The sequence below is a fragment of the Artemia sp. Qi Xiang Cuo genome, chromosome 9 (genome assembly GCF_049724085.1).
Source record: "Artemia sp. Qi Xiang Cuo chromosome 9, ASM4972408v1, whole genome shotgun sequence".
In the NCBI taxonomy this organism is placed as follows: domain Eukaryota; kingdom Metazoa; phylum Arthropoda; class Branchiopoda; order Anostraca; family Artemiidae; genus Artemia; species Artemia sp. Qi Xiang Cuo.
In genome coordinates, this window is record NC_142802.1 from 58,706,500 (window position 1) to 58,728,777 (window position 22,278).

Below are 22,278 nucleotides of genomic sequence, written 5' to 3' on the forward strand. Positions count from 1 at the left end.
GCGTTTTGTTGTATTTTTATTGTCCATGGCCCATGGGACTTTTGCGAGAAATATATCTATATACAGTGCCATAGTACAGTTTAACTGAGCCGATAGTGACCCATAGATATTCTAGAGTGAATTTCCAAGGAATTAATGAGCAAAAACTTAAATTATGCGTCAGGAAACAACTTCACCTACTTATAGTTTGCCAGTATATGCAGGCCCAAATTGTTTTATATAGGTTTTTAAGATGCTTTTTAGTGGAGAAAAATGGTGAGGACCCTGCAACTATATGTGGTGGGCTATAATCGAATTATAGCTCCTTTTTGTGACAGGGATATATAGGATATATAGGTGGATATATAGGTGATATATAGGATATATAGGGATATATAGGATATATAGGTGTTTCTCACATGGGCGCCCATAAGCTGAATTCCAGGGGGCGGCAAACCTCGTCTAATTGGCACTTTTAATGCTATATAATAGAAATCTCAGAAAAAAAATTTAAAAATAAGGCAGTATCATTCAGCCAGGGGGGCGGGCGCCCCCCCCCCCTTATGGGCACCCATGGTTTCTCATCACTATGAAGATCTCTTTTAATGTCACGCAACTAAACAAAATATAAAAATTTCTACAATTGGAATCTTTTCAGCTCCAAGTTGAATAACATAAATCTTTCAGTTGTTCCACAATCAGATTTTTTTGCAGATTTTTCTTTTGTGGAACCGATTAAAGTCTAAAAGAAAAGAGCTAATTATTTATTAAAGAACAATACTCCAGGTGTTATCGTGGAACCGACGCAGTCATGATAATATTCTACTCCACGTTTTTTTGTTTTTTTACGAATAATGACATTTTAGTCAAGGCCGTATACAGGGGGTGGTGGTTAGTGGGTTTGACCCCACCCACCGAAATGTTTTTCCGACTCGTAAAAACGTAACAAAAATGAATACAAACAAATTTTTGAAGCATTTTTAAAAAATTTTTTTGTAAAAAGAAACTAAAAAATCCTTTTGTACCCACCCCCCCCCCCACTCCCCATGAAAAAAAATCCTGGATATGGCCCGGATTTTACTCTGTGTATAATTCTAACAGACTATAAATTTAATTTAAAAAAGAATAAAATAAGTGAGAGAGGCTTTGATTTATTGAAGAGGAACCCCTTGCGTGACTTCTGGATATTTCTTTATATCCACTTTCACTACCGCCCATTTTCAAATACGTACTCTATTATTGTGAAGCCAACCTTTGTAACACGGAAAGGACATCATTTTTAAATCTTTTAGGATACATCCATCGTATATCAAGGTTTAATTTGCGCATAAATTATCATACTATTTATTCATATTCATATACGTTTTTTTAAGCTGGAGAATGTACAGGAATTTGCACTCTCATTACTGCTATTGTTTGAATATATATTTCATTAATTTAAAATTAAGCTTTATAATCGTGAAATGAAAATTGATTTTCACAAAGTTTTGTGGATACCTTTATCATCTGTGTATATCCTTCAATTTTACTGCTTAAACCCTTTTTTTTTACAAAATTGCACTGGTATATTCTCATTGTAAAATATTTATTCTATCAATAGAATGCGTGGGTTCTTGTTTTGCTTTTCTTTTCAGTACATACCTTCTTTGTAAAGTCCTAACAAATAATTATTTAATACTATAATAGTACTTAAATTTTGTTGCTAGGATTGTAACTTTATGGGAAGAAAGAAAAAGCCTAATATTATTGTTATATTTTCATGGCCCTTATAAATATGAGAATTGAGGAGTAATTAGTTCATCTAAAACAAATATATATATATATATATATATATATATATATATATATATATATATATATATATATATATATATATATATATATATATATATATATATATATATATATATATATATATATATATAAATTCTACCCAGTGTCTGATGATGCAGCAGGGTATTTTGTGGATTATCCTGCCGAAACTGGATGGAAAGAAACCATTAATAACCCTTTTGGACATATGAAGTGCTGCCCGTGGGACAAGAAAAGATCAATTGAGGAGCAATCTGAGGTGGGATAAAGGAGTTCTCCTGATAGTACAGATTGTGAGTGCCGCTGGTGGATCGAGAGTGGTGAATGGCTTTTTCTTCTCTTTTGAGGGATGAGCTTTTCTTCCCCAAGCCGGTGTAAAGCTGGCGGTTTGGGCTCTGGGGATGGAGGGAAACAATGTTGGACACCTTAGCACTACCAAAGAAGGCTCCTCTATAGATGGAAAAAAAGAGATAGATAATGCCTGTCTCAATATACCATGCCCAAGGGGCAGTCAATTGTCCAGTGTTTTTTTTTTTTTTTTTTTTTTTTTTTTTTTTTTTGCGTGCAGGCAAGGTTCTTTTTGGCCTGGGCCTCCTTTCAGTTTTGTGAGTCCATCCGTGATAATAATCATTCATTAATACCTTCAGCCTAAAAATGGCAGATAACAACACATTTAGGCTAGAATGCTTGTAATATTTAAGAAGGCTTAATATTGTTGTGTGTTCTGTATACCGGAAATAAAAACAAATAATCGATTATCAGTAATTATAACTGAGTTCTGGAATACGTCTTCTATCTTTAATCTACACCACTATCCTTAAAACCTATTTGCTTTTGTGAAGTTATAGTAAGCATTTTTTTTGTCTTTGAACTTCTCCCATAGTTGTATTCAAAGTTTACTGTTTCTAGATTGAAGCATAAAGAGGCTGATAACAAATTTGCGTCCTTCTCAAAAGCAATCTCCTCGTTGGGATATTTAGCTTTTGTTTTTCTCCCAGCGCTATTTAAATTTTTTCTCAATTCCATTGAAAAAGTTTTTTTAATATCTATCCAAGTTTTGTAGATATTTCTTTCTGTTTGAGAATGATCACACTGCACTATTTCCATTAAGAGAATTAATTCTTTATTTTCTTCAATGCTGATTCATGCTGGACATCATGTGTAAATTCGTAGTTTCAGCGTTATTTTTTGGAAATATTTGGAATAAAGAAATCAAGTAATGTACCATGTTTGGATCATTAAGTTTATGTGTTTACAGTTTTACAGAAAAGAGATAATGCAGCGACCCCTTAAGATCCCTCAGAGAATCCTCCCTCCCCCCCCCCACTTCCTAAAGATTCGAGTAAAATAACTGCTGTACGTATATAATCAAATGAATTACTCGTAATTGCGATAAAGTAAACAGTTTCATCAGGATTACTTAATAAAGTGAATTAATCCAATATATATATAAGAAGGGCCAATTAAAAAAATGTAATTCTTTAATAGTATTTCAAATAATGATTAAGTTTTTGATTATCTACGAAATAAAAGTTATCACATTCAGTAATATTTAAGTAAAACGATCATATCAAAGTTTGGTTAAAGTGCCCTTGTTTAAACTGTCTATGTTTAAATTGCAATGCTGTTGAATTTAGATCTTTCGATATTGAGTGGAAGACAGTGGCGTCAGGTGGGGAGAGGGGAGGTTATATGCCCTCTCGATTTTTACTCCCCTCTTTGATTTTGAAAAACACCTTTTGGGTTTGTTTTTTTCATTAAAGGTTCTCTTTTTTGGTATTTTCATTGCAAAAAAAAAAAAAAAAAAAAATCCCCCCTCCTTTAAGTTTTAAAATTTATATCTCCCTCCCATAAATGTTTGTGAATGGAAGCCTCTGTTGGAGGAAGAAGAAAAATAGAAACCCTATATTTCACGTTCTTGTGTATTGCAAATATCAAAATGTTTTTATATCACAATTCAAGGGTATGAGATAAGAGATAATATAAATTCTCATTTCAAAAACAACTTTCAGAAGCAATAAATTGCAATTTACGCTTGTTTTCTAGTGAACAAATATAGTCAAAAAGAATAAGCTATCTATCTTGTTAAACGAGTAATAATTGCATACATATTCAAAAAAATTTCCTCGAAAGTGGCACTATAGTTGTTCATGAAAATTGGCATTCTACCATTTCCTGTGTGAAAAACCGATCTAGAATGGTCATCCTTTAAGGAACATTGTTTCTCCCTCCCAGCCCCCTTAACATTTTGCATAATTTGTCTACTGACTGAAATTAGAAACATCTGAAGGTTGAAAGCCTTGAACATCAGTAGGAAAAGTTCCAAAACGCAGTTGGTTTGTTGACAGATTTGTTTGATTCCGATAGTTTAGAAAAGACACTGCAGTTTGATAGCTGTGAAGTGAGTCTCGTATTTTTATTTCCTTCGCAATAATTAACAGTTGAGTATTGTTTGTTTAATAAGACTGCTCCTAATAAGTTTATTGCTCGTTTTCCGGTTGAAAAAAAAACAATCTAAATAGGTCACAACTTTAGGGAAATTCTTTCAGGGCCTTAATTAATTCTAGGAAAATATTTTTTATATGAGTGACGTCACAAATACTCAGACGTTCAATACCCTAATAGTTTACCTTCTACAGCGAATAAAATAAAATGTAATTATAGTTGTTTTCAAAGAGACTAAACTGTCTTTCTTTTCACTGAACGAAGCTCGGTCCCCTTGTACTTAAACTTAACAACAACAAGCTTCATTAATAAAATAAATGCCTTGCGAACACGAGATAAAAAAAAAAAAAAAAAAATATCTCTCTCGTCACTAAAAGGAAAATCGCTGGTTACTGAATACCTCAGTTGAGAAATTGTCACCCGTGTTAAAACTCATGGGTTGAAGAGTTAAAAACCCAAAAATTGAAAGTGATAAAAGTAAGGGCTAAAAACAAATGCAAAAACTAAAAAAGTGATATTTGGCAGGTGGGACTTCCGACCGACACAGGAAGAACTGGCTAAAGTAAAGTCAGCATTCAATCCTGACTTAAGGATACCTGAAAACTTTACTAGAACGGCCCCCGTGTTTAATGGTAGACATCGTTTCGACGGGGTAGTACCTGACCCTTTGAAAAATCCACAGACGGAATATTTCTGTGATAAATTGGGTGTAGATGATCCAGTGGAGGTGATATTGTCAAGTAGGGCACCGGCCAAGAAACCAGTAGATGTCTCTGTGGTTGAGGAAAGTGAGCTTGATGTTACACTCAGTGGTAAGTTGTTTTTTTCATATTTTTTCGGAAGTGCTATTGTACCCACGGACAAATTTGATTTATTTATAAGAAATGTATGATAAAACTGTCAAATAAAAATGACGCCGAGATTAAAAAAAAAAAATCTGGGCTCAAGTTTTCCCACAATCATGGTGCTATAGCTCGGTTCGTAAGAATGGACAGTATCTACTGACATTTGTGAGTTTTTTTTTTTTTTTTTTTTTTTTTTTTTTTTTTTTTGAACCTTTTGCTCTCAATACTGTAATTTGACGCATTATAAATCAAAGCAGGGTTGAATCATTGATCATTTGAATGTTTACCTTAATATTTATCACATTACGATATTCGTTTCTAGCTATTTGAAGATACATTTTTGCAGGATCGTATTTACCGGTTGGACTGTGCAGTAACTAAACTATTGAGGATTTATATGCCAGCTTTAGGCAAAAGCTATGTCTAATCTTCTTATCCAACTAATATTCTCTTTCTTTTACAAACTTCTAAGAAGTTGTAAGAAAAGATCCTAATTTGTGCTTCATTACTTTTTAAACCAAAGATATAGATAATGATTTGCTTTTTTGTGCAAATTGCTACTTTTAGCTAATTTATTTAAGGTATTTAACAGTTTTTGTTTTATTATTTTTTCATTCCGTTTTTGGATCCTTAATAGGTTTTGTTCGTTCTAGCATGGGTTTTAGGCAAGAAACACAAGATTATCAACTATATCAAGTCGCTATATCGACCACATCAAGAGTAACTTTGTAAATAATGTATCTCTTCTATATCTCTAAGAAATGATTCTGCAAAAGTCAGTTTGGAAATTCCTAATTCAGAAGAGAAATTTTCGGAAAAGGCTTGGCTCCAGAATCAGACTGAAAAGATTACAGCCACGATTTGGGAGAAGGAAGGGGGTTCTATCAAATCGTGTCATTTGCATATCTAACTGAAAGTGCATTCAGATCTCGACCAAACCTATATAGGAAGAAACAACTAGGATCCTAGCTGGGGTTTTGGAGTATCTAGACTCAGTTTGACGTCTGAAGGGATAGGGAATCCCTTCAGAATATAATAAGATCAATAAGGTAATATTATAAGACCTATAAAGTAATAATGTAATAAATAATAATCTAATGATAATAAAATAATAGAACATAATATAATGAAATTATATAAAAAAAAAATTCGAGTAAACTTGGTTACATGTAAGAGTATTAGTTATGCCTTTTGGGAATCAAATCTTGCCCTGATCTAGTGGTGGATGGAAGGAGGGAGGAGGCCCCGTTTTCTCGTCATAGCCAAAAAAAATCACTCAAACTTGGTAAAAAGGAACAATTAGTGTCCTAGATGTACTTTTTGGGAGCCTAATCTCAATCAAACCTTATAAAAATTAAGAAGGAGTTTCCTAGTTTGACCTCCTGGATTCCAGACGCAATCCAGCTCTGTGAGGGGAGGAGGCCCCAAAGTCGTATCATCGGGATACCTGACGAAAAAATGATAAGGAATAGCTGGTGTCCTAGTTATGTTTTTTTGGGGCCTGGATCCGATGTGACCTTTGTGGGGAAGAGATACCTACATTCTTGCCACTAGGACTCTAGTTATTGGAACTAAGCCAAAGTTTGTCCGAAGTAAGGGTAAGTGTCCTAGCTGAAGCTTTCGGGATCCTTACCCATTCTGACGTATGAGGGAGGGTCTATTTCTGTGATACGTCATCTACCGGAATAGGTCTGTCAAGTTTCAACCTAGCCTGATGGGAAGTAAGAGCTAATGCTTTAGCTCAGGTTTTAGGAATCAGAACTCGATCTGACATTAGTAAGGAGAGAAATGGGAATTCTCTTTACAAAGACTACTAGTAGAAAGGATTTTCGTATCTCATCCAAACTCGGTTGGACCTATGGACATGTGTCCTAGCTGTGTTTTTATGGCTCTTATTCATCTTGACCTCCCCTGGGGGATAGGGTCCTTAAGTTCTTGGCATAAGACCATGTGTTGGAATGTGTGACCAAGCTATATGGCGAGTAAAAATAAGTCTCCTTGTTCTGCCTTTTGGGATTTTATAGGTGATCCAACCTTTCAGGGAGAGGGGGTCCTCAAATTCTTGTCATCAGAACATTTACCAGAAACGGATGTCAGATCTCAGCGAAACTTGGCCGGAATTAAGAGACGAGTACTGATTTGTAGCTCCTGGAGATCAGGACCCAGTTCGGACCGTATTTGGAAGGGAAAAGTGATCCCTGATTTCATGTTACCAGAACAATAATCATAAGGATTTATTGTGGCTCAGCTTAACTCTTCCGCTAACTCTTTCTTTTTGGAATTAGGACTGATTTGACTTATTTGTGGGAAGAGAAAAATGACCCTAAAATCTTCTTGTCAAGACATCGTTCAGAAAGGGTCGTCAGATCTCAACCAAAGATAGTAAGATGTGACAATTAATATCTTAGTTCTTCTTCTTAGAGGTTGAGAACGATTTGACCTTTTTTGGGGAGAATAGAGTGAAAGCGAGTCGTAATTATTGCCATAAGTATTTCAACCAGAAGGGTATTTTGGATTCCAACCGAACGTCATGGGAACTAATAGTCATACCTCTATTCCGTCATTACCATACCTGTATTTGGAAGGTCTCAGATCATCAAAATGTCTTCATAAGTATAATTACTGAGCCGGTTTCAAACGCGCGAAGGAACTGATAAAGGAATTTAAATGGAAATAATTGAAGGAACTGCCTTCAAATGAAACGAATTACCGGTTTTGAAAAAAAAATGGGTCAACAGCTATAACTATGGTCTCTCGTTTCCGACCTCTGTGAGTTAAGCATTACATTCTTGTTATCCAGGATCGTATTATGGGTCTATTGAATCGCAGTCAAATTTGGTAGGATTAGCAACTATGACTTTTTTGTCCTTATATGGTTCGACTCCAATCCGACAAAGTTGCCTCAAGTGCTTCGTGATTTTACCCCATAGTTGGCAGTTGCCACTTCACCCTAATGAGACCTCTGCTTGAATCAAGTTCAACTAGAATAAATGAATGAAAAGTACAGAATGTTTATTTGGATAAAAATTGCTTCTTTTTTTTCATGGGAATTCGGCCGATGCGCGTTTTGGTGGAAACAGTGGGAGATTTTTTTATTTTTTTTAATTGGTTTTTGGTTTTTAACTTTGGGCTGGTCTACCATGCTTTTCTACCAAAATAGCACGCTCTCTTTATATATATTTATTTACAAAACATAATACATCAAAATAAATTCCCCAAAGAGAGAACATCAAGCTGGTAAGGCTGCGGATAAGCTCCTGAATGAAGTAAATCACTCTACTAGTAGAAAAAAGGAACAAAACAACAAAACGAAAAAATTTAAAACAAAAATTAGATATGTTTAGGCTGTATGTATTATAACGAAACTAATAAGTAAAAAAATGAAAAAAACAAAAAGAAAAATTCGTTTTTGCAGCATCATTTTTGCTTGTTGCAGTATCATCGAAGTACGACTTCCTTTTGGCAAAAAACGGTGTTGTTTTCCTGTTGTTGTTTTTTTCATAAATGATGTACCTGTCCATGTTTTAAGTTTATATTAATCTTTAGCTAAAACGCCATGTCTTTAAAGCGCGTCCTTAACTTATTTCTATCAAGAGGTTGATGTCAGAATAAACTTTGAATTTGTAAAAGTTTTGCCTCAAACTGTATCCTATTCCTTTGATTCAAAACTTGTATCTTTAACTTTATTGCTTTCTTGACTGAAAGCTCCATTGAGATTTCTTTGGGGAACTGAAACAAACGGCTTAGAAATATTACCTGATGGAGATATTTTTCCCAATAGGAGAAGAGATTTAGCTGTACGACAAGACACCTGTCAACGCTTTTCAAGTTAAGGAAAGAAACGAAAATAAATTTATGAAGGTCTCAACAATAGAGTGAACCAACTGTATTTTGTTGTTTTCAACAAAATATGCATGGGTGATAGACTATCTATCAACAAGTGAAATGAATCAAAAAATTATGCCAGCTTTGCCTCTCACTGAGACTGTCTTGCTTGGTTTTACTCTAAATAGCCATGGCTCTCAAGTTTTTCATCACCTCCACCAAGTTGACTCTCACTGAGACTGTCTTGCCTGGCTTTACTCTAAATAGCCATGGGTCTCAAGTTTTTCATCACTTCCACCAAGTTGACTCTCACTGAGACTGTCTTGCCTGGATTTACTCTAAACAGCCATGGGTCTCAAGTTTTTCATCACCTCCACCAAGTTGAAGGTTAGTTGAATTAAGATCAACTTGGTGGAGGTGATGAAAAATTTGAGAGCCAATATATTGTTCGTTATCTCATTTGTCGTTTTTAGTAATATATTATACCTACTAGAGTGATATATTGCTCGATTGTGAATAATTTTCTCTCCTGTAAACGCTTTTGGAGTTAAGGAAAGCAATGAAAATAAATCTGTGAAGGCTTCAACATTAGAGTGGCCCCAGGGCCTTCAATTCACGGAGACGTGCGGGGGGGGGGGGGCAGCAGAATGCATTTTTCAAGGTCTGGGGATTAATTTTATTGTTTTTTCGATTAAGTGAAAATGCCAATAAAAAAGTATATTTCACAATGCCGAAAAGGATATTTTTAAAAATCTAGCGGGGGAGCAGAAAAACCTCCTTGGCGAGTCTGATTGAACCAAGTGTATTTTGTTGTTTCCACAGTACTAGTGCCCAACAGCGAAATTTCAATTTTAAAATGAGAATGCAAGATGAATTAAATAATGAAAGATGCGCCATGAACTTATTCTTTTATTTGGGTCAAAATTAAATTGTTTCTTTGGATATTTGACCCTCTCCGTTGGAAAAATATTGGCTGTTTGGTACTATTCCTCAAACTCGAGTCTACTACTCAACACTTACTGTTTGTTTATGAACAAGTTTCAGATCGTGAATGAGCTGGCTCAGCAGTTGTTGAACCGCCCTGAAATCATCTGACTTCGTTCTAGAACAACAGGGAACCAAATTCATTCGTTTATATTTTTAATGTTGTCATTATCTATTAGAGAGGTATCAAACATCCTCTTGCCAATTAGTCCTTTTTCTTCTTTTTTTCTACTGGGCTTACAAAACTTCAACCCAAAGTAAAGGATTTACTTTTAGCCATTTAACTTTGAAAAGCATGTAACTCGAGTGTTAAGTTTTTCTACAATTGCTATACTTTAATGCTCAATCCTCGTATATGGAAAATACGGTTCTTACGTGTTATCCTGACCACACTCAAGAAGTAAAGTTAGGTTAATCATAATGAAATGTACCTAAATCTGATGGAAATATAATACTTTAGTAACAAAATCCTGGAAACTACAACAGAGAATTATGGACAGCAGGTCGCCATTTAATTAAAATATACCTGCATAGTATTTTTTTGTTGTTATGGTCCTCAACTAGCTCGCTTCCAGGATCCATATTATTATTGGTGTTATGTTTCATCTTTTTTTATTTCAATGAATTGAATTGAATTAGTAGTTTATCTCACTCAATCTAAGTTAATTATCTCCGAATGCAGACAGAGAAACCGGTTTTACTCAAATAAAAAACGTGAGTGTGGTCGGGATAACACGTAAGTACTGAAAATAACGCCTAAGTACCGAAAACACAACTATGGAGTTTACTATAACATCAGTTAGAAATCCACGTTTTATATTACTGGTTGAAGGTTAGGTAGATTAATGAGTTCTATAATTAATACAAAAATCTAAATTTTTAATAAATGAAAATTTCATGACCAATTTTTACTCCCGATAGAGGAATTACAATATTTGAAGAATCATATTTTAATTATTTTCTTTTATTAGTGAAATGTGTCTTTATTTGTTGTCTTGCTTGTTCCCTAAAATTTGGCAACGTAGAAGGATACTCTGTTGAAATTTCCGCTAAATATATTAATTTGGCCGTTATAGGTTGTTAGCATTACCTCTAAACAACCATTAATTGCTTGTTACTTATTGTCAATGATAAGGAAAACCACATGGCTCGGCTTAATTTTTTGATTTGAAGATACGGTCTCATCTCCCAAGAAATTCTGTTTCAACTGTCACTTCAATCATTGTCCTCCAACGAAAAGTGTCTAACATGTAAATGAGAAATAAAACAAGAATCTCTGTCTCCTATGCAAACACCGACTAGCAAAACCACGTTACTCGCAACAATAATGACAAGGTTTATTTACGGTTTGTGGAAAGAAACACGGAGTTTCAAAGGAAATGGGAATTGGCTGTCTGAAAAATTTCCACCTGTAAGAGATTATACAACCCCACACAATGAAAATCCATTCTCTGATATAAGCAGAAATTGTGTTTTGATCAGTATTTTAAGATTCATGATATCCATAGCAAAAGGTTGCACACCGAACATGAAGGCACTGGGGATTTAGCTGTTTGTCTGTTTTTCTTCTCTAAAATGTGTGAAAATTGGGGTTTGACGTTTCTGGTTAGAATTGACGGTATATCACTACCCAGTCGGGTGCATTGAAAAGTGTTTCCTTGTGGAATGGTTTTAAATCCGCCCCTCCCCTGCCTTATTTTGTAGACTTTATTTTGTCCTTCACCTATAAAACACAATAGTTTCTTCTTCGCTAGCAGTTGACCTTCGGGTACACTTTGGGAGTTTTGACTAATTCCCCTTGTCATTTTTTTTTCTGTTTCGTTATTTCTTTTTTGTTATAATACAGTCCGTATTTACAATTAAAACCCACTTGCACGGTAGGGAGAGAAAGTTACGGATGCGTTTGAATCACCGAAGAACGGGAAATAAAACAGTTTGTTAGGGAGCTCTTCTCTTTATTATTAATGGCCGAATTCTAGAAAATATTGGGTATTAGCGATTACATATATCTACTCTTTTCTTAGAAATCTTCATTGTCTGAAATTTTTAAAGGTACCAATGAAAAAACTGACATAAGTATTTCAACTGATTCTGAAGATACTGGCTCCCCTGGATTGTTCTTTGTTGATAAACAGGGATCCACACCAAGCTCCACTTTGAACTCCACTCCGCGTTTGCCTTCTTTCTCCAGGAGCACGCCTAATTTTAACCGGTCAGGTATGTACTTTTAATTCCTAGTGTAATTCAATTGTTACATACCGTTTTAATGCTATAGAATTAAGTGTTGCTATATTTACTAATCTTTTAATTTGCCACAGAATATTGTTCAGGAATCAAACCCGAGTGAGTTCCGAAGGTTGCTGAACCATCATTGTTTTTGAATTCATGAAAAGGCTGAGTTCTCCGGTTTCTTTATTTATTAAATTAATAAAATTGTTCAATATTTTAGTCTGAGGGATTGATGATGGGAGGTACCGAATGTTTTTTTATTTGATTTTTTGTTGTTTCTTTTGTTTATGGGGTTGGTTGTTGTCACCTTTCACAAGTTGTTCTATATTTAGGCTTAGTGGGGTGATTATTTACCTTTAAGGATTAAAGTTTTATTTTCGCATTCACAAATAAATAAACTAAACAATACTTTCGGCCTGGAGAAAATCTATGAGGGTTTACGTTCGCACGAAAGTCCACGTAACTAGAAGCTTTGCTTCAAGTTTTGTTATAATTATTGTCCATTAATAAACCAAAAAAAGAAAGAAATAAAAAAAGTATTAAGTTAACAATCTGACATATATTACTACTTGCATTGTCAAGTATATTCTCCGAACGAACCAAGACCCTATGCCTACTAGCTCGCGAATCTATGTGATGATCTACATGTAATGAAGCATATTTTGGATTTCAATTGTTTGATCAAAATCTATGCCATTTGAAGCTTACAAGGAGGCTGAACTGAGCTTACAGGAGCTCAGGAGCTGTGAGCTTACAGTTACAAGGAGGCATGAAAGGATTAATTTTTTTGTAAGCTTCAAATGCTTGTAACTTTTGACTAGAATTTTCCAAAAATGAGATTCTGAACAAAAAATGCTTATTTTTTATAATAGACTTCGAATACGTAATAATTGTTAGGTCTTGCTATTTTAAACTAGTTGCTACAGACTACCTGTTTTTCCTGTAAAGGAGGCCTGGGCACTTCTTAGGGTTTACTTACAATTGTTCTTATAAAATATCTTCAATGTTCTATGAAAAAGGCTGTAATTGACACCATGTTTCGGATGAGATACAAAATTGGGGGAGGGGGGATTTGACAAAAAGACAAAAGCTGGCGAAACTGGTTATGATTATTTATTACAAAATGATAAAGCTCCCGAAGGCACGGGTATGGAAGTTCCAATTATTTGAAGCTCCATTATTTAAAAAAAAGTAAAATTATACCAATCAATCAAGATTGGACCCATTGGAGAAGATAGGGTGATTGTTTATCTTATACTATATGGTTTTTTAATAATTTCTAAAATGATGAATTGCAAGTTTTTCAAGTAAATTAATAAATGAGCGGTTTAAATAAAGTTAAAACTTATTTTTGTTAGAGGAATTTGTTCTGCTTTTCAGAAGATTTCTCCCATTAGAGGATTTTTAAAGGGCATGGAGATCCTTTAGATCCATGGACTATTTTTATATTTTATCAGGTGGGGTCAGGTGGGGAATGGTGATGCTATTCCCCAGTATGTCACTATTTCTAATTATCTACAATGCCTAGTTGATTTTTATTTTTAATTAATCAAAAAAACTTTTTGCACAAAATAAGTTTTTCAAAAAAAGTAAAGAACTCTGTTAAGTCAAAAATGAACAAAAATAGAATCAAATAATCTACCAAGCTTACAACTACCACAAATCAGTATCAATAAATAAATAAAAACTAAAACAAACAGAAATTAAAATAAGTCAAACTCAAAACGAGCAGAAATTAATCTGAGTAGGGTTCTAAGCCCTATGCTTTCTAAAATCCAGAATATAATTTTTACTTCACTGAAATAAATTCAATTGAATTTGCTGAAAAAAATGTGCATTGTCAGTTTAATTACATATGCTGATATTTATTCCTTAAAATCTTTACTGATTTTAACTTATGTTTGTTTTTGGTTTCAGGAGTTTATTATTATTATTCTAGTGTAGTTATATGCTTGTAGAAACGCTTTGATCTATTTTTCTTCATTACGGGTTCAATGGAGTTATATAATTTTTCTCTGAAGTAACATTTTTGTGCAAATAGTTTTTTTTAATTAATTTCTGCTGGTTTCATATTGACAATCGTTTTCAGGGAGAAAGACTGAGCCTCTTCTGAAGTTAAACAGCCATCCCTATCATAAAAACTTTTAATATCCCCTGGGCATAACTTACAATCCTTGCCCCTAATCTCCGGGGTTTGTTTCAACCCCAAAAGCCTTGTTATATGGCTAAAATTTTGATTGGATGTTTTTGGGGAAACGGTGGGCGTGGAAGGGGTATTAGTTGCCTTCCAATCACTTTCGACTATTAATAAGGGAACTAGCCATTTAAATTTCCAATCAAATGAACCCTTTCTGAAGTTTCTACGACAACACTTTCTGTAAAAACCTTATATGCCCCCTGGGCATAACTTACAACCCTTGCCCTGAGGGATATGGGGGGGGTTGAACCTCCTGAAAGACATAATATCCAGAACTTTCAACTACGTTGATAAAAATGGTCATCTTAAAATGGTTATTTGATGTGTTTGGAGATATAGGGGGCGTGAAAGGGAGGTAAGCTAGTTGCCCAACAATAAGTTTTGACTAGCCTATTAAAAGGGCACTAGCCCTTTCAATTTCCAATTGAATGAGTCTTTTTTGAAGTTTCAACGACAACATTTTCTATATAAAAAAAAAAACCTTATATGCCCCCAGGGCATAGCTTATAACCTTAGCCCTGAGGGCTCTTGCGGAGTGTCATCCTCAAAGACCTAATTTCTAGAACTTTTAACTACGTTGAATAAAATGAATATCTCAAAATTTTGATTGGATGTGTTTGGGGAAATGGTGGGCGTGAGAGGGGGGTTAGTTGCCCTCTAGTCACTTTCTATTATTAAAAAGGGCACTAGCCCCTTCAATTTCCAATTGAATGAACCTTTTTTGAAGTTTCTGCGAAAAGGCTTTCTATAAAAAAACTTATATGCCCCCTGGGCATAACATACAACCCTAGCCCTGAGGGCTTTGGGGGGTTTGTCATCCTCAAAATCATAATTTCCAGAAATTTCAACTCCGTTGAAAAAAATCGCTATCTCAAAATTTTGATTGTATGCGTTTGGGGAAATCGTGGGCGTGGGAGGGGGGTTAGTTTCCCCCCTCACTTTCCAATTACTTTCGACTATTAAAAAGGCCATTAGCCCTTTCAATTTCCAATCGAATGAACTCTTTTTGAAGTTTCTACGACAAAGCTTTCTATGAAAACCTTATATGCCCCCTGGACATAACTTACAACCCTTGCCCTGAGGGCTGTTGGGGAGGGGGGGATTGTCATCTTTAAAGACCTAATTTCCAAAGCTTCAACTACGTTGAACGAAATGGCTATCTAAAAATTTTGATTGTATGTGTTTGGGAGAAAGGTGGGCGTGAGAGGGGGGTTAGTTTCTCTCCAATCACTTTCGACTATTGAAAAGGGCAGTAGCCCTTTGAATTTCCAATCGAATTTGCCCTTTTTCAAGTTTGTACAACAAAGCTTTCAATAAAAACCTTTTATGCCCTCAGGGTATAACTTATAACCCTTACCCTGAGGGCTCTGAGGGGGTTATCAGCCTCAAAGACCTAATTTACAGAACTTTCAACAACGTTGAACAAAATGGCGATCTCAAATTTTGATGGAGCGTCTTTAGATAAAAGGTGGGCTTGAAAGGGGTGTTAGTTGCCTTCCAGCAACTGCTGACTATTAAAAAGGGCACTAGCCATTTCAATTTCCAATCGAATGAGCCCCTTTTGAAGTTTCTACGACAACGCTTTCTATGAAAACCTTATATGCCCCCTGGGTATGTCTTACAACCGTTGCCCTGAGGGGTAGGGGGGGTTGATCGTCCTCAAAGACATAATATCCAAAACTTTCAACTACGTTGAAAAAAATGGCTATCTCAAAATTTTGATTGGATATGTTTGGGGCATAACTTACCACCTTAGCCCTGAGGGCTCTGGGGGAGTGTCATCCTCAAAGAGCTAATTTTCAGAACTTTCTCGAAATTTTTATTGGATGTGTTTGGGGGAAAGGTGGGCGTGAGAGGGGGGGGGGTAGTTGCCTTTCAGTCATTTTCGACTATTAAAAAGGGCATTAGCCACTCCAATATCCAATCGAATGAGTCCTTTTCGAAGTTTCTACAGCAACTCCTTCGATACGATGTGCCCTGGTATGGAAAATAATAATAATAATAATACATTGTGCCAACATCATTCTTTATTAAGGCAGCGCGATTGCGCTGCCTATGATTTGAAACAGGCATAGTTGTTGTTTAGTGATCTCTGCAACAATTGGTCTATATGTTTAAAGAATACTACTAAGAAATGATCGCAGCACCAAGCCGCCTGAGGCCAAAACAGTTACGCACTATTTTACACCTTCCCAGGAAGCTCCCAAACACTGAAATTTTGGAACGTTCTTCTAAGAAACAGATGCTTTGAATAGATTAGAATAAAGGAGGAGTGTTCGCCAACGTGCTGGTTGCAGGCAGCTTAACAGTCTGTAGATTTTTTTTTTAGTAGGAGTAGTAACTGATTAGTAAACTTGAGTAGTTTGCCAAACTGAGCTATTACTCGCGGTTATGTCACACATCTCCATGTTACTTTTTGGTCTTATAGAAATGGCTTTCAATCGAAAGACACACATTATGAGCTATAAAATCTGTTAATAGCTTGATTTTTGAAAAAAAAAATATGCATTGAAAACGTCGTTTCTCGATACATAGGAAACAGTAATAATACAAACAGTTTTTTTTTTTTTTTTTATCAGAAGTCACTGGGTTTCACAAACAATTTGAATGCAAGTAGCGTGTGCTTGTGTAATTATGATAGGTACACAGGCTTGACCCAAGGGATAGGGGATCAGAGTGATTTTTCTTTGGAAGGGGGATTAAAATGGGAAAAAACGGAATTCTTAGGTTACTACTTTTCATTTTTTTTTCATGGGGGATCCAGTCCCTCGACTTGTTTACAGGTATGTACGTATATTGACCAAAATTATTGTTTCACATTCGTCGTTTCTCGAATGAAGAGAATTATTTATGAAGTTTTGTAACGGAATTTGTACAATGGTTGATACTCTTTCGGAACTGTTTTCCTTAAAAAAAAAAATATATAAGTTAAAAAAAACACGATTTTTATATTTTCAATGTGAGTTTTGCGACCCATGCAAACCTGTCTCCCCGTCCACTTGTTCGCGAATGTCTTCCTAAAAGTGTTTATATTATACAGTTTTGGAAGGGTTTCTTATAAAGCAAATATTGTGACGTAAAGTAAAAAAGATTGACGCTAAAGAAATGAAAGGTTTTTGAATTTTTTCATCATAAAACAATTTTGAGACGAAGCATTGTTTGTTCATTATTTTAAATTTATTTAGACAATGATAGATTTGTCAGCAAGTTTCACCCCTTCTTCTGATCTCTTCCAATCTACCGGTAAAATTGCCTTGGGAAGATTATAATACTTTATTGTGCTCCCTTATCGGATTTTCCTCTTTTCCTAGGGGGGGGGGGGGCAAAATAGAGAAATTAAGAATTTTTAGGTTGGTACTTTTTATTTTTTTCTAGGGGGACCCACTCATCCCTGAATACAGATAACTCTTTCTGTATAGTTATAATATTTTCCAGCATGTTTCATCCCTTCTTTTGATCTCTGCCATTCTGGGAAGAAAATATTTTTTTTTTTTTTTTTGCTCCTGTATCGGATTTCTTGCGTAATCTCTTAATGGTGCAACTGTATTGAATAAGACAAATAGTTTGTTTGACAGTTCTTATAAGAGGGATTAAGGGGGAAGGTGACATATCCAAATCAAATTGTATAGCCTTTTTCTTGCAATTGACATATTTATTCACTCGGTCGATTTGGCCCTATCACTCTTGAATAGCAATTTTGATTCATTAGCGTAGGTGTAGGAGTTTTAAATGCCGCAAAATTTGTGAAGTCCCTCCAACTCGGACTAGTTAATAGTTTTCTACTGGATTGATAATTATTGTATGTTGGTGATTTAGTAACCTCAAAAAGGTCGATCTAAAACCTTTTCTACTGGTACACCAACAATTGGGATCGTGAGTTCATATTCAGGATTGTAAGTTCGATAACTTTTTCTGAAATAGAGGTTATGGATTTGGAGTATAGAGTTTCCTGGGTTATATGTCGGGTTTATAATTTTGTCTATTCCGCAGACTGCAATTCAACTATCTAGTTTTATAAACTTCTTGTTCCAGTGATAGTCCTTTATCTTGTTTCAAGAATCTGGTCTGTCAGTGGAAGAAACATCTAGTTCGCTCGCTGAAATGTCTATTATTACTAATTTTTTTTATTACTAATTATTTACTATTATTACTAATTATTACTATTATTACTAATTATTACATATTATTACTAATAGTTCGAGTCATTACTATTAGGGTGAATAACATTTTCAATCTGAATTCAAAACTGATGAGGTTTGAAAGCTGAAGGACGTTAGGAACAATTATTTGGTATATTTTGGGCTATAATGTTTTTTCCTTTAAAAATGCGTCTATAATTCTAGAGGATTTACTTTTGGATTTTAAGGGGGAGAGGAGCAATTCGAGTCTACTAATTTTATTGTTCCCTACTGATTCTAGTCTCTCTCTTTTCCCTAATGTATTCTGCCAGTCAATATAGGACTATATTTTGGGATCTAATGTTTTTTTCTTTAAAAATGAGTCTATAATTCTAGAGGATTTAATTTTGGATTTTAAGGGGGAGAGGAGCAATTCTAGTCTACTCATTTTATTGTTCCCTACTGATTCTAGTCTCTCTCTTTCCCTAATGTATTCTGCCATTCAAAATCGGAATATATTTTGGGCTATAATGTTTTTTTCTTTAAAAATGCGTCTATAATTCTAGAGGATTTACTTTTGGTTTTTTAGGGGGAGAGGAGCAATTCTAGTCTACTCATTTTATTGTTCCCTACTGATTCTAGTCTCTCTCTTTTCCCTAATGTATTCTGCCAGTCAAAATCGGACTATATTTTGGGATCTAATGTTTTTTTCTTTAAAAATGAGTCTATAATTCTAGAGGATTTACTTTTGGATTTTAAGGGGGAGAGGAGCAATTCTAGTCTACTCATTTTATTGTTCCCTACTGATTCTAGTCTCTCTCTTTTCCCTAATGTATTCTGCTTTTGGATTTACTTTTGGATTTTAAGGGGGAGAGGAGCAATTCTAGTCTACTCATTTTATTGTTCCCTACTGATTCTAGTCTCTCTCTTTTCCCTAATGTATTCTGCTTTTGGATTTACTTTTGGATTTTAAGGGGGAGAGGAGCAATTCTAGTCTACTCATTTTATTGTTCCCTACTGATTCTAGTCTCTCTCTTTTCCCTAATGTATTCTGCCATTCAAAATCGGAATATATTAGGTACTGAAAATAAGTTCTGAACCCATGCAAATTTAAGCTATTTGAAGGATTTTGTAACCTGAAGGACTGTTATTCCAACAATTGTTGCCAGGTTGTTGAATTTTTCAATGTTGTCATTGGATTTTTTTTTCCCTAAAATGTATCTATAGTTTTCATGGGTTTATTTTTGAACTCCTCACGGATTTGAATTACTTGAGGGTTTTGAATCCTGATGGACCGTTATTCCAGCAATTGTTGTTGTTGAATCTGTCATTGTTGTCATTGAATTTGTCAATGTTGTCATTGAATTATTTCCCAAAATTGTGTTTATAGTTCTTCAGTATTTATTTTCGAATTCCTCCCAAGTATAAATTACTTTAGGGCTTTGAAACCTGAAGGACAATTTTTGGTACAGCCATTGGCAAAAATTTGGCTATCCGTAGGCTATTTAAGGTCACTAATTTTTTTCACAAATATGACTGTAATCTTGTGACAGTAACCTGAAGGGTTTACTTGAAGGGTCTTGTAACCTGAACGACTGTTATTCCAACAATTGTTGTCGTTGAATTTGTCAATGTTGTCATTGAATTTTTCCCAAAAATGTGTCTATAGTTCTCACTTATTTATTTTCGCATTCCTAAATTACTTGAGGGCTTTGAACCTGAAGGACCGCTGTTGGTACTGTCATTGGCAAAATTGGCTATCTGTATATACGTACTATAATTTTTCTCCACAAATATGGTTACAATTTTATTGGATTTACAATTGGATTCGGGGGGGGGGGGAGGTGGTGTCAGTCAGTCCTGGTTTACTAATTTCGTTATGATATATTCGCGGGGGAGGTCAATTCTAACTTCATTCCTTGCTCTGAAGTATATTACGGTTCGAAATCAAGACGTATTAAGTGGAAAAATAAGTTTTCTGTACCTGAGACGTTGCTTTATTTTAAGTGACTTATGTATTACCGAATGACTTAAGTTCTTGCGGATTTAAGTTACTTTCTCTCATAAAAAATGAAAAGATATATTGTTCTTATTATTGAAGAAAATTTAGAAGGGAACGTATAGTAATGTCCTACACATGATCAATCTCAAAGGCTAATGTATGGGGTATGTCTAACTATCTAATGCTTACCGTTGCTGGTAATTATCAATAAATACTCTATATATAAATCAAGTGTTTGATTGTCTGTTCCGCGATTTACAGCTATTCTGTTCAAGCTAGAAACTGGAAATTTTCTGCAATAATCCTGGAATCGTTTATTGTAATTTAGACTGTGAAATAAACAAAAATTATATATTAACTGGAAATGTGACGTCATGAAAAATCGGCATTCGCATAAATATTATTGCATGAATATTTCTATCCATTAAAACTATTTTCAAAAACTTGCAATTTCATAGGTGTTTTCATGTATTTTGTAAATATTAATCCATTGGAAGGCAATGCAAGAGGCTGACAAGGAAAGGAAGGCCGGCTCAAGAACCAGCCGGTACAAAGCGACGTCTGTCTGCGACGGTTAACGGCAGAGTGATCGTTACGTTCTGTCATTTTGTAGTCTTAGCATTCATTACCTATTCTGCCAAGAATGAGGCACACCGTTTTTGAATTTATTTTGGAAAAAGCCTTCAAACTCATATTATTAAAAACTGGCTAAAGGATTAAAAAAAATTCTGTTTATTTGCCAATAAAATACTGGTTAGACCACTTCTAGGTAAACTTGAAGCAAAAGGTATTGTAACTGATAGAGCCAGGAATTATGATAACCAAAAAGGTTGACCAAATATAGTGAATCCTGATGAGCAGGAATTGAGGGGGTGCTGGCTTCTCGCCACGTGGTGTACGTCTTGGAGCACCACGTGTGCCGCACAGTTCCACTACGCTTGGTACAGTTCTGCTCAGTTTGGCACGCACCCCCTGGTGTAAATGATTGCTGAGAGAGTGACCCCTCGGCAGGAACACCGATAACGTTTCCCCTGTCTATTCTGCTGTCTGCATTTATTATTATTTTTCTATGTCTTGTATAGTAACTATCACAATGATGGGTATCAGGGGCGGATCCAGGATTTTTTAGGGGGGGGGGCGCAAAATAGGTTGATCCGAGAAACTTTCGTTAAGAGCAAGTCTGATTGATGCAAACTTGTGTTAATTAAGTAAATTACACTACTTTAGACTACGTTACGGGGGCGCCCCGCCCCCTTACCCCCCCCCCTAGATCCGCCACTGATGGGTATTATCTTTTTGTATTATTAAATAGTTTTATTCATATTTATTACATACTCGGCAAAGAGCCTGTCAGACAAGATTCTTAAAAATAGAAAACAAACCGACGTGTATTGTCTTCTGTGAGGACCGAGAAAAATCGCTTGCCCCTTCCCTCAAACTCAAAATTCCCTGCTCCTACTGCATAGGCCCGTCAGAATCTCCGGCTCCTGAATGTATTTTTCCAGCTTCAAGACGAGCTTTAATTGGTTTAGGATTGAAAAATTTCCAACGGCTAGATGAAATTTGAGATGAGCTATTCACAAACCTCTAGGGGTTATTATGATCTTTTTCATAGAAGAAGTTCATATATCTGTCCAAAGAGGTGACAGGCCTTATTTTCCATGAAAGCTGGCACGTCTCTGTGCAATATGAAATATATTGCGTTAATTTAGTTTAGGTCAGGCTAGGCTTTGTTAGTCATTAAATAGAAAAAAACAAGTTTTTTTAACTGAAAGTAAGGAACGACGTTAAAACTTCAAACGAACAGAAATTATTCCGTATATGAAAGGGGCTGTCCCCTCC

At 35.1% G+C, this 22,278-nt stretch overlaps 1 protein-coding gene across 1 annotated transcript in view; it reads left to right on the forward strand.

Moving 5' to 3' along the window:
- The window catches only part of ldbr (lariat debranching enzyme), a 56,926-nt gene that overhangs the window by 28,917 nt on the left and 5,731 nt on the right, over positions 1-22,278 (forward strand). The window contains exons 6-7 of the mRNA XM_089094120.1: positions 4,762-5,048; positions 11,943-12,107. Of these exons, the coding sequence (XP_088950246.1) occupies positions 4,762-5,048; positions 11,943-12,107 (452 nt within the window). The remainder of the gene's footprint in view (positions 1-4,761; positions 5,049-11,942; positions 12,108-22,278) is intronic.